The sequence below is a fragment of the Diospyros lotus genome, chromosome 6 (genome assembly GCF_014633365.1).
Source record: "Diospyros lotus cultivar Yz01 chromosome 6, ASM1463336v1, whole genome shotgun sequence".
NCBI classification, from domain to species: domain Eukaryota; kingdom Viridiplantae; phylum Streptophyta; class Magnoliopsida; order Ericales; family Ebenaceae; genus Diospyros; species Diospyros lotus.
The window spans coordinates 25,558,855-25,571,561 of record NC_068343.1 but is presented as its reverse complement, the minus strand read 5'-3'; the positions used below and the strand labels follow the sequence as shown (position 1 = coordinate 25,571,561).

General features: G+C 36.1%; 1 protein-coding gene across 1 annotated transcript; it reads left to right on the top strand.

Moving 5' to 3' along the window:
* The first annotated feature begins 283 nt into the window (after positions 1-283).
* LOC127804422 (uncharacterized) lies at positions 284-4,250 on the top strand. Its single transcript, XM_052341283.1, has 4 exons — positions 284-1,019; positions 1,685-1,750; positions 2,540-2,967; positions 3,666-4,250. The coding sequence occupies exons 1-4, from the start codon at positions 284-286 to the stop codon at positions 4,248-4,250; spliced, it is 1,815 nt and encodes a 604-aa protein (XP_052197243.1).
* Positions 4,251-12,707: the final 8,457 nt, after the last annotated feature.

Genomic DNA, 12,707 nt, shown 5'->3' with positions numbered 1-12,707 from the left:
TGCATCATCAGTCGGACATCTAGCCTTAATAATATATAAAAATAATAAAAACACACATGCAATTGAATTAATTAAGCCGATATTATTTTTTTAGCACAAGTGAGAAATGTATTAATTAATAGAAAGGGAGCCCACAGCCGAGCAAAAGCCCAATAGAAACCCAAAGAGCTACAACACAAAACAATCCAAAAACATATGCACTTGAGCCCCAAAGAAAGCCCAAAATTAATTAATTAATGGATTCTTAATTCGTTTAATTTTCTATTCTCTATTTATTTTCCTAATGCCTCTGCTTTTGAGTTTAGAATTTGATAGAAACTTCTACGATGCGGTGCGAAGTGGAAAGTTGGATGAGGTGAAGAAGATGCTGAATAATAACAAGACACTGCTGAACTATAGATTTACAATGGTCGAGGGAAATGCTGTCCAAGTGGCCGTGGTAGCTGGACATGAAGAGATTGTTTCAGCGTTGTTGGATCAGGATATAGATCCAACATTGCTGAAAAAAAGAAACGATTATGGTGAAACGGCGCTTACTCTCGCTGCTGCAGGAGGGAAGCTGCGTATTGTCGAGAAGTTAGTGGACAAAAACGATGACTTAGTGGACGTACGGAATTCTCAAGGATACCTACCTGTTGTTGTGGCTGCTCTCTACGGCCACCGGGACATTGTTCATTATCTTTTTCCATGGAGTCTGTTTAACCTTTTTGTAAGCGTGAGAGAAGATCAAAGGTTGAGTACAGGCAATATTAATAACGTTCAAAAAGTTCCAGATCTAAGGGAAGAGAGCAACCAGGCTAATGAGAAACATCCAATTAATTATGATCAGTTGTATCAAGATAATTTCAAGGTCCTTGGAGTCTCCATGAACACTGAACTCCATGGTTATGAGCAAAACTACAACTTCAAGCTCAAGAGAGAAGATCTGAAAACTGATGATAAAGCAACTTACTATGGATATTCAAGCAAGCATAATTGGTTTATGCTTTTCAAAGCATGCATTGCGGCTGAAATCTATGGTACGAACCGAAACCACAATTTTCTTTCTCGTTTGTTTTTTTTTTTTTTTCCTTTTTTTCAGTTGGAATCAGGCACCAAAACTCCACATAAAAAAGTATACCCCCAAGGGAGGCCATGCATTGAGACAAGAAGCTCGGGTAGGATCCAAAGAGTCTACTGACGGGCTAACTAAAGAAATTAATGACCCCAAGCCTTAAACACAATACCCACAAGGGCACAAGCACCACATAACACCTCATGACACAAACACACTACAAACCTATAAACTAGAAGATGACCTAATTGACATGCAAAAGAAGACTACTCATCCAAGGCATCAGCAATGTCATTTCCAACTGAAAAGGCATACACCAAGTTTAGATTAGGCTAAAGCTCTGAAGAGCCAAACTATGGCTGGCATAGCTCAATACCAAAATTTAACAGCCTCCAACTCAGATCCCAATATATACATACATGATTAGTTATTTTGTCATAATAAATTATTTGATAGTGTAATAGTATCTAGATAATTAAATTATATATTTTTGTTTGTGATGGGATACATGATTTAAATTAGCAAAGAATAATGCCAAACCTATATAATAAGTTTTTCTTATTCTCCAGCAAACTTCTACCCGATGTTATACATGTAAATGGTAATCCTTTTGCCAATCATATTACATAGATATTGCTTTGGATGTTTTCAAGCTACGTCCAGATCAATGCATTGAAGAAATAAAGAAGGAGAAAGGTACAACCCTATATCCACTAGCACTTGCAGATTTAGCAAAAGAAAAAAGAAATCGATTCTTGGCTTGGGTATACGACAAACTCTCCTCAGGTGAGCTATACTCTTCTCTACAAATTTTGGAATTAAGTGAACATTTTAATTGGTTATTAGTGATTGAGGCTTGGCCTTTCTGTGCTATTGTGCAGGTCTTCAACCACGTAATTATACTATTCCAAATTTAATTCCTATACTTTTGCGTTTGTTAATTAAGATATGAGGTGAAAAAGTATGCATCTCATACTTTTGTCTTTTTTAACATATTTGTTAAGCTTATCTAACCATTCTTGAAAAAATCATTAATGATCTCTTATCTTGATTTTTCAAGATATGCATATCTCTCTCCCTTTAAGAAAAGCATATTTTGTTCCCTATATATAAGAAAAAAATGACGTATGTGTCATTTAATGCATTTCAAAGAATTTAACAAATAGTTTGATAAAAATCTTAAAATGCTTTCCAACTTTATCTTAACCATTTCATATCTTAGTCCAAAAATCATTCTGAACTTATATTAATACTTCCTTATTTTGCTCATTTTAACAAACGCTACCTTACTAGGCAACAAGTCTAAAACTAGCTAGTTATTTACTTTTTGTGAGTTTTTCATAAAATTAGTTAGTCCTGCAAATATTGATATTAAAACCATTATTGATCTTTAACCGCTACTTCACACTAAAATGATAATTTAGAGTGAGTTTAAAAGGCATTAATTAATATCAAAGGTTGTTGTCTCTTTTGTTTAAATGACAGCCCCATTGGTGTGCGGGAATAAGCTCATGTACAATGGCGAAGGAGGATGTGCCTTGTTGCGTGAAATATCTAAGAAATTATTTCGTTCAAATATGTATCATGCTAAACCAATAGTCTTGGCGAGGCCAATGCTGATGGCTATTTTACAAGGGAATGTGGATTTTGTCGAAGTAGTTACTGAAGAGTGCCCTGATGTGCTGTGGTTTGAGATTGATGGATTAACACTTGTTGCTCACGCAATTTCAAAAGGCCCTGAGAAGATCTATAGATTTGCATGTAAAAGACCTGAAACGGGACATTTAGCATCCTTAATTCCCGATCGCGATGGTAACACCCTCCTCCATCAAGCTGCAAAGTTATCACCGTCCCATTTTACCCAATTTCTTGGTCCAGCTCTACAGATGCAGATAGAGCTACAACGATTTATGGTACTTAATTTTAAATTAGCTCTTTGTAGCTTTTTTTTTTTTTTTTTTCATTATTTTTTCTTAGTAAGGATAAAGACAGAAATTTTGAAACCAAAAAGAAAACGGCAATGGTAATTATACATAATGTTTTGTCACTCACAATATTGTAAATATATTTTCATAAATTATCAATCAAGTTTAAAAAATTATCAACATTTTTGTTATGCATAAAAAGTATGTGTATTTTTTATAAAATAAACACTCTTACTAACTAAAAGTGTTTATAATTTTCAGAAGTTAGAAATATTTTTAATTTTTAAAAAATAGTTGATAATTTTATATATGAAGAAGTATAATTAATTTCTTGAAGTATTTATAATTTTGTGAGTTTTAAACATGACGTCAAAATATTGTGCAAAAACAAAGAAACCTCACAAAGTAAACAAGCAGAAAATTGATTTTTTTTTGTTTTATTTCCTTTTATGGTAACAAATAGATAGATATTGTTTTTACCTATCTTATTATATTATTATTCTCGTAGCCCAGATATTATTTCCTTTATTTTATTTATTTTTAACTTGTTTTCTTCTTCTTACTAAAACATGAATGAAAACAAAAATTGTGTTGATTACAGGGATAGATATAGAGAGCTTTGTTTTTACAAATTATTGTTTCTATAAGCCAGAGAAAAATGTGATGTATTTGTAATGTATTTGCAGGAAATGAAGAAGAAGGTACCTATGTGCAAAGGAATATTAAACAAAAATGACAAAACTCCAAAAGATTTATTTGGAGAGGAACACAAGAAGCTTAAGAATGAAGCACGACGCTGGTTGAAGGATGTAGCAACATCTTGTTCAGTAGTGGCAACCCTAATTGTGACTATAATGTTTGCTGCAGCATCCGCATCTCCAGGCAGCAATAAAGAGGATGCCGGCATTTGTACGAACTTGCAATCAAAATACGTAACTGCTTACATAATTTCAGATGCATTCTCAATGTTCTTTTCTTGCACTTCAGCTATGATATTCTTGGGCATTCATACATCGCTTTTCAGAGAAGAAGATTTCCTAATCAAGTTGCCGCTGGCTTTGATGTTCGGCCTTTTCACTCTCTTCCTATCCATTGCAACGATGTTGGTAGCTTTCGGTATTGCCTTAGTCATAATGTTGCGCTTGCGCTTTGTGTGGATCTCTATACCACTACTTATGATAGGAAGTATTCCAGTCATCATTTATGCAATACTGCATGTTCGGATCTTCATTCGAGTTCTCCGTTTGACCTTCTCAAACCCAACAAATTGAGAAACTATCAGAGTATGCTGAAGAAGAAAAAACAAAATGGATTGTCATTCTTATTTTTCTACATAAAACTATCCCTTATTTTGTCATGTTAGTCTTACCTTATGCTTGCCCCTTTTTATTGGTATTTTCGTTTCTGATGTACTTGCCTATAGAAACCATGCTTTATTGTAATATATGTCTTTCTCTGTATATGTATGCATTTTTGCTTATCCAACTTTTCAAATACTTAATAATAATATGTAATCTAATTAATGTTCATGAATTTTATGATATAGGTGTTGGATATAAATGATTCACAATATATATTAAATGCACATATCATATAAGACACTGACATTATTTAAAAGAAGAATACCTCTAAGATCCATAAGTGAGATTAAAAAATGTGATTGAAGTGGCAAGTACAAATGCACTGCATCAGACCAAATCTTCCTCTTCTTCTCCTCTCTGATACCTTAACCTTTTCTTAATGGGAAGAAATGGTTTAATAGATGTGATTAGAGAGAAGAGGAGATCTAGCCATATATATATATTGTAAGCACCCCCGCCTGGATATCCCCCAAGCACCCAAACTACCCGAACGGGAGCACTTACGGAAGGAGAAAGAATGAACCACAAGATAAGAACCACCCTGGCATGCATACACAAGAATTAAAACAACTGAAGCGAAAGCTATATACATGCATGCATTACGGGAACACCGCTAGCACAGCGGTCACAAGATAAATGAATGAATTCAGACTCCTATGCTGACATGCATAAGACACGAGGAAAGACCTGATACAGTAAAAATAATAGAGTAAATCCTATTGAACTATCAGAGTTGACCGGGACTGATAGGACTGCTTGTACACCATACCGACTTTGCTGCTAAAAGCTGACTTCCTTGCCATGGCCCACGTTGCCACTACCTAGAATGATGGAAAGCAAATTGAGTCGAGAGACTCAGCAAGCATAAGGAAAGAAAGGTTGTATAGATCCAATAAGCTCTTCCCCAGAACACCAACCCCCAAGCATATACAAGCTATGAGATGTTGCCACATAATAGTATAGCATAATGAAAACACATACTAGTCCTTGGGGCCCATATAAGACACACGGCACCCAAGTCCCATACCAACCTGCCGCTGCCCTGAGAGGCAACATAAATCTCCAACAAACCTGCGCGTGCTGTCCCGGGTCGATGCTCCCGTCACCTGTATGTCCGTGTCGGAACTCCCGACACCCGAGCGATAGGTTCCGTCGGAACGGTTCTCCCATCCAGGAACTGATAACTACCAGTAACCATGCAATGCACATAAAAATGCAAATGAGCATCAATGTGATACACTGGTGCCCATACATCCAGGCATCAGGCCATACTCCGCCCACATAGTAAACCACACGCGATGCATATGCCCGTGCTGAATGCAACCTAACCAAGCTAGAATGTCTGTGTCCAAGCACACTCAATAAATGAGTATCCCACATGCGTCTCGTACCCATGTGCATATCAAACCATGAACTATAAAACAATATATCGAATCATGAAATAAATCACATACTAGAAGAGCTAGTCAGCAGTGTCCGGCATTGATTAACGACCAGTGACTAGGAGTGTCTACCCAACGGTTCACATCAAAGCTGTACGATAGTCTACTCCACATCACCAAATAGCCGACCACTGCTCGATAGCTCTATCCAAACCATAAATAAATCTGAGAAAACTGTAAATAAATCCGCACAACTATGAACCTAGTCCCCAAGTTGGGTTCAGCATCATTCCAAAAGGACTGGGGGCAGTACAAGCCCCCATAGGCACACAACGAATAAAATTCTAGAAGCCCAGATTTAATTTAAATTAAAACAATTGAATAATATCTCAATAAATAATGCTAGGCGTCGAATTAGAGTAAGGGAGGGCATAGAATACGAGAAACCACGAAATCTCTCACGGGAATTAAAGAACAGGAGGAGAGGGTTGGGAGCTTGCCTTTACACTGTCATTTCTTGCTTTTCTTGTACTCCCGTTGTGAAGTAAAACGTTTCCTGGTAATTAATAAAATCGTAACTTTAATTAAATAAATCTACCGTGTCATATAAATAATTTAGCCCTCTAAAATCTCATGTAAGCACACCTCAAATAAAATCACAATAAGCCTCCTATTTATTTTAAATTAATTCACACTTAATAAAATTCTCGTTTCATATAATTAATACGCGATACCAAAACGAATTGAGAGAAGACGAGGGGTTCACAAAATGGAAAGAAATCGCAAGGGTAGAGGAGAGTTTCCCTGAATTTAGTTGTTTACAACATTTCTACGCTTGAATGCCACTAAAATAATACACGCTGTAAAATAGATTAAACTTCCAAAATTAATAAAATTGGATTCAAAATGAAATTTTAACCGTACAGAATGTTTAATATATAATTTTTTACGCACCTGGCTAACTAAACCCCATTTAAATCACATTTAATCTTGGATTTTTGCCCCCAAATTCCTTTATTTTTTTCACTGTGCGCGCCACCTTCTGCCATTTTTTCCTTTGCAATTGCTGCTCGAAGAAGGCCGAAATCGGCCTTTAAATTGGCCAAAATGAGAGGCTGGGGCACGGCCACATGGTAGTCGCTGGGCTGCGCAGAAGGCCACCGCCTTTGGGGCAGAAATGACGTCGTTTCGGTCTCTCCCTTGGTCAAATTAAATTAGCAAAACCCAGCCTTGCGTGCCCACGCGAATTCGATCCCGCGTCCCCCGCATGGCAACCCTCGCGCGTGACCGCCCGCCCCACACACGCCTTCAACTTATATATACACGCGATTATATTTAAGCTGACCCATGACCCAGTTTCAAGAATTACTCCAGTGCCCAGAACTTTCGGAAATCGGCACTTTTGCCCCTACTTCACAGTTACCCCTTATTTCACTTTCACCCCATAATTTTCAAAAATCTCATAATTCAATTTATTTTATTATTTTCCTAAATACTCCCCAAATAAATAATTATTTTCTTTAAACAATAAACACTCAGTAATCACCAAAAATACAAATTAAATCATTATTTCCTTATTTCCATAAATACTCCCAAGTAATTTAATTAAATACCTAAATTTCTTATTTCCTCAAAATTACATAAATAAACATTTTTCTTAAATCTCCAAATACCCAAATAAATTAATATTTCCTTATTTCCCTCAAAACCATATAAATAAATACTTCCTCTTAAATTTCCAAATATTCAATAATGTCCTCAAACACCGGTTTAAATAATTATTATTTATTTTCATATTTTGGGATATTTCATATATAATGCCAATAGGGTTTCACCAATCACAAAACCCTATTGGGCCTACACTTATTTCAAAAATCATATATATACAAATGGGTTAAGTGCATTAAGGTACACCGAGCCCAATGTCCAATCACGATCACATATAATCTATTGGGCCTCCAGACATTGTTAAGCTATAGTAAAACCGATTTTCTCAAAACAAAATCCAATTAATATTGCACACATTATGAAAAATTATAACATTCTCTCACTTGTGCAATATTAGTAATTGTCATTTTTTTTTTAAATTGACTTTCCAATTGGATAATACAAATTTGAAAACCTAAGTGGCCACTATTTTTGAAAGCATAACTTAACAAATAATCACCTTTAAACATGTTTTGTTCAACCTAATTACCAAAATTAGATCATAACTGTATTTACTTCCATAAATTCGCACTATGGTCATAATATTGGCAATTAAATCAACATGAACACAATATGATTTGAAAGTATAATATAGACAATAGCATATACCTTCGTGATTCTTATGCCAAGTCTATATCTGTAAAACCCCATATTTGAAATAAATGATGCAAGAAATATTTTGTAATTCGTGACATTAGAATGGTTGAATTCAGGTTCTTATGAAGCATATTGTTAATGTTATTTAGTCGAGTCAATCGAAAGGAGTATCCTGAAACTTGAATGATCAAAAAGAAGATCATATCATCACTAAGCAATTCGAGATATGATTTTTAGCACCGAAAGAAATCGGATCAGAGATAGTTTTTGATATAACTTCAGTTCGGGCTGAAAAAACCAAATCGTCTGAGGGGACTTCTGAAAGATGATGGAACCTTTAAAAGCTTCGATTTATCAAGTAGAATAACCCTTTAGTGATTTTGGGTGGAAATGAGAAGGTTTTTAATAAAATAATTCAGTCGGGCCTAAGTGTGATTTCTCGAAATTGACTGAGGGAGGTCAACCCATCGTTATTTCTTAATCCTGGGGGCATGAATGTCAATCCTAGAACTTGGGGGTCTTGTTGGAAATGATGAAATACTCAGGGGCTTTGTGAGAAAGATCAAAGTGTCAAAGTCAAAAATTGAGGGGGGCAAATGTGCAATAAGCAAAAGAAGAAGCTGTCATGGCCGACCAATAGCTCTATAGGCCATCTTTTGAGGCCTTCAACCATAGGGATCCCAAGGAAACTAGTCGGGGAAGCTCAAGAACCAAGCCTCGACTGACAACGAGCATGAGATAGCCGAAGTTTCAAAATTTTCGACCGTGATTCGGTCGGAATGTCAATGCCCTATAAATGGGCTTTCAAGGTTGGTTATCGGTGCTTTTGGGCTGATCAAGGGGAATATGAGGTGTTTAAGGTATCGGTGTAAGTGGCCATGGGCGTTTCGAGGGCCGATTTCAGCTATAAATAGGAAAAGAGGCCGAGGGTTTTTTCGTTAGTTGAAGCTTAAAATCGAAGATGTTAGAGAGCAAATCAAGAGCAAGTGATAGAGGGCTTTTGTTCTCGTGTGGGTGAGGATCATTTCTGGAAAATATGAAGAGTTTTCATGTAAGTTTAATGGGGTTTTGAGGAGTCACCGAAAAGCAAGCCGAACGGACTGGCCGAGGCTTTAAGCCTCCAGTTGAGGTATCTCTGGTGCTTGTTTCGGGCAACAAGTCACACCATTCGGATAGACTAAGGGAAAGGATCGTCGAGGACCAAAAATCCCACATTGCAGGTGTGCTGGTGTAATATCCCAAATTTTTTAAAGGGCTTAAAAGTAATTTAAAATATAGGTCATAGGTGAAATTATCAAAAGATTAGGGGCTTAAGTGTAATTTCTTACAGTTATAAGTGCTGAATCGATTACAGGGAATGACCCGGAGTGTAATTGTCTAAGGAAAATGATATGGTTTTGATGAGCGTTCCGAAATACAATTTATGGTATTAAAAGAAATCAAAATTGAGACGGTTTTTGGTACATGTAAAATATAGCTTCGATTCAGGTTGAAAAATCGAGTCATCGTAGGAGACTTCCGAAAAATAAACGGAACCCCGAGAGGGCTCCAATTTTTCTTAAGGATCAACCTTGGAGTAGTTTCGAAATGAAACAAAGGTCTGGTGAGAGTGAAGAGACGAAATTGTCCTTATTGAGTAAGCTATGAATTATTAACTTTGAATTTTTGGTATCGTAATGAAAATTAATTGAAGATTTGAGGATGTAATTATAATTAGAGAAATAGTCAAGCAAATTAGAGATGAAATTGGGTTTAAATGTATAATTTTATTATTATTATATAAGATGTTATGTATATATATATAATGTATATAAAAGTATGTGTGTGAAGTAGGAAAGTTGCAGCACTTAGGAGACAAATTGACACCAATTAAGAGACAAATTGGCACCAATTAAGGGCTTTGGGATAAGAGATTGGAAGAAATGTCGGGAAAGGGAATGGTGGCTAAGGAAAATTAATTTGGTGCATTGGCTATAAATAAATAAGAAATGGAGAAATTGAAAGTGCAAGAGAAGTAGGGGCGACCAGCAAATAAAGCAGCAGCAACAGGGTTTTTGAGGTGTGAGGAGGAGGCCAGTGAGGCTGGAAGCGATCAGAACGGGCTGCCACAGCAAGCGGCAGCCATGACAGCCTGCTGAAAAGTTGGGCGTGTAGCGGTGGGCGGCCAGTAGCTGCCACATATGGGTGTGGCGGCACCCGAAGGACTCGGGGAAGGTCCACGAGGCTGTCGGCATGGCCAGTGGTGGCCGTTAGCGTGAGATGCAGAAGCTGGGCATTGCAAGTGAGCAGTAGCTGTGCGTTGTAGAGAAAAGAAGGGAAAAAGAAGAGAAGGAGAAGAAAGAAAAAAAGAAAAAGAAAAAATCTCAAATTTTTTTGTAAAATTATAGAAAAATAGGAAAGGGAGATTTATTAACATTTTGGAGATTTTGGCAAGAAAATGGTTTGGGCACGCGTTTCGAGGTCGGACACGAAAATTGAGGCAGTGCACAAAAATTGAGATGGTGCATGAGAATTAAGGATGTGCACAAGAATCATGATAGTACATGAGAATCAAGGTGGTGCGCGAAAATTGATGATTTGTAGGCTTTTTGAGGATATGACACGCATACCGAGGAAGCCTAAGAGGCTAAGTTAAGGTAAGTAAAATTTCCTAGAAAATTTCAAAAATTCAGAAATGTTATTTTATGAATTGTTATAGTGAAATATTTGATAAAATATTTGGGAAATATTTAGTTTGGATTTATTGAGGAAAAATAGGAAGAAATAGAGAGAAAAATAAAGGAAATGTAAGAAATTATGAAAAAATAGGTTCTAATGTTTATTTAAATAAATATGATGATTAGGCTGCTTAAGGCTTAAGTTGAAGTAACTTGTGTGAATTTTGAGGTAAAAATACGCTAGGGGCAAAATTATCTTTTTGCAAGGTAAGTAGTACTATTCAACTGGATTTAGTTTATGAAAATGTCTTGTAAGTGGTTCCACTAAAACCTGATTTTATGTAAATATTTTCATTATGTTGTCACGTCTTGATGTGAATATGTTATGTGGATTGCATTTACATGTATTGATGACAAAGTATGCATATGAGCATGATGAGATTCACGGTCACATGTTGCATGGGTTTGGGATTAGGTACTGGCGCCGTTGCTTTTGCCAAGGGTGCACCCATACACCCCGGTCTGGTAGGGAGACTGTAAAAATAGCGGGTAATCTTAAGGTGCAATCGATCCAAATATGAGAGTTATGATGTTATGTGCATTGCATTCATACATATGCATTATGATGTACTCTTACTTAGATGATTTATCATCTAATGTGGGCCTTGCCTTTGGAACATTCAAATGTTCCAAATAAGGTTTGCAGCGAAGACATAGAAGCAGATGAATTTTAAAGACGCAAGCCATTATGAAGTTAATTTCTGCATTTAGTTCCTGTATAAGGACCCAATCATGTATCAATTGTGCTATGTTATGCTTTAAGTTATGATATGTTATGTTATGTTTACAAGTTATGTTGGGAAAAAAAACTTATGTCATGTTTCATGTTATGTTGAAGGACTTAAGTACTATTGTCGAATAATCTTGTGTTACTAATTTCATTGAGGCAATCATCTAGTATTATTAATATTTGAGGTATGTTGAGGTTCGATTCTTGCTTTTACTATTGATGATTACCTAGCCTAACATATACAGAGTAAGTAAGCTAATGATAGGTAGGTAGTAGGGAAATTTTAAAATTATATCATGATGAGTTATTAAAAAATATATATATAGTAAACATTTCCTAAGTTATAACATGCCCGTGGAAGTGGGGTGTTACAGCTGGAGCTGGGGAAGAAGGCAAGATTATGGCCTTCACGCAAAGGTTTCATGCGCAGAGTTCATGCGCGGCATGTGGCATTGACGTATTTTCTTATTTGTTTTTAAATGCTTAGAGATGTTTTTGGAAATATTTTTGTAAAACTATTGGAAAACATTTTGTGTAGATATTTATTTTAGAATATTAGTAAGGAAAAATGGGAGAAAAATAGAAAAATATGAAAAAATTATGAGAAAAAATAGGTTTTGATATACTTAATTAAATAAATCTGAAGATTAGGCTTAAGTGAAATCACTTGTGAGAATTTTGAGGTTAACATGAAAATCGAGGCTATGCACGCTACTCGAGGTGTTTTGAAATTTTTCAAAGTGAGAGTTTTATCTAAAACTTAGCTTATTGTGAGTGGTCCTACCCAAAAGCCTGTATTTAGTTTCAATGAGAGTGACCCGTAAGTGGTTCACCCCAAAACCAGTTTTATACAAATGATGCTATCATATTGACATAGTTTGTTATGTTATACATCATGTAGAGTACATTTACATGTATTGATGATGAGTTATGCATATGTTCATGATGATATTATTAATCATGCATCGCATATGAGTATGGGCCAGCACCGCTGCAACCATTTACCTCAGCATGATTGGGAAGCCGTAGAAATGGGGGTAGCATTAAGGTGTGGTCATCTCAAAAGAGAATGCGAACCGGCACCGCTGCACCCATTTACCTCAGCATGGTCAAGAAGCTATAGAAATGAGGGGTAGCATTAAGGTGCGATTAGTTCAAACGAAAGGAAATGATGATATTTTGCATATTGCATCTAGGCACAAAAATATGTTTTGTACCCTTACTTAGATGATTC

What these genes read in the sequence shown, in the direction of transcription:
- LOC127804422 (XM_052341283.1), top strand. Translation starts at nt 284, where the DNA reads ATGCCTCTGCTTTTGAGTTTAGAATTTGATAGAAACTTCTACGATGCG. An exon ending in CATTGCGGCTGAAATCTATG is followed by an intron (nt 1,020 to 1,684) that starts GTACGAACCGAA and finishes CATATTACATAG; the next exon opens with ATATTGCTTTGGATGTTTTC. An exon ending in TAGAGCTACAACGATTTATG is followed by an intron (nt 2,968 to 3,665) that starts GTACTTAATTTT and finishes ATGTATTTGCAG; the next exon opens with GAAATGAAGAAGAAGGTACC.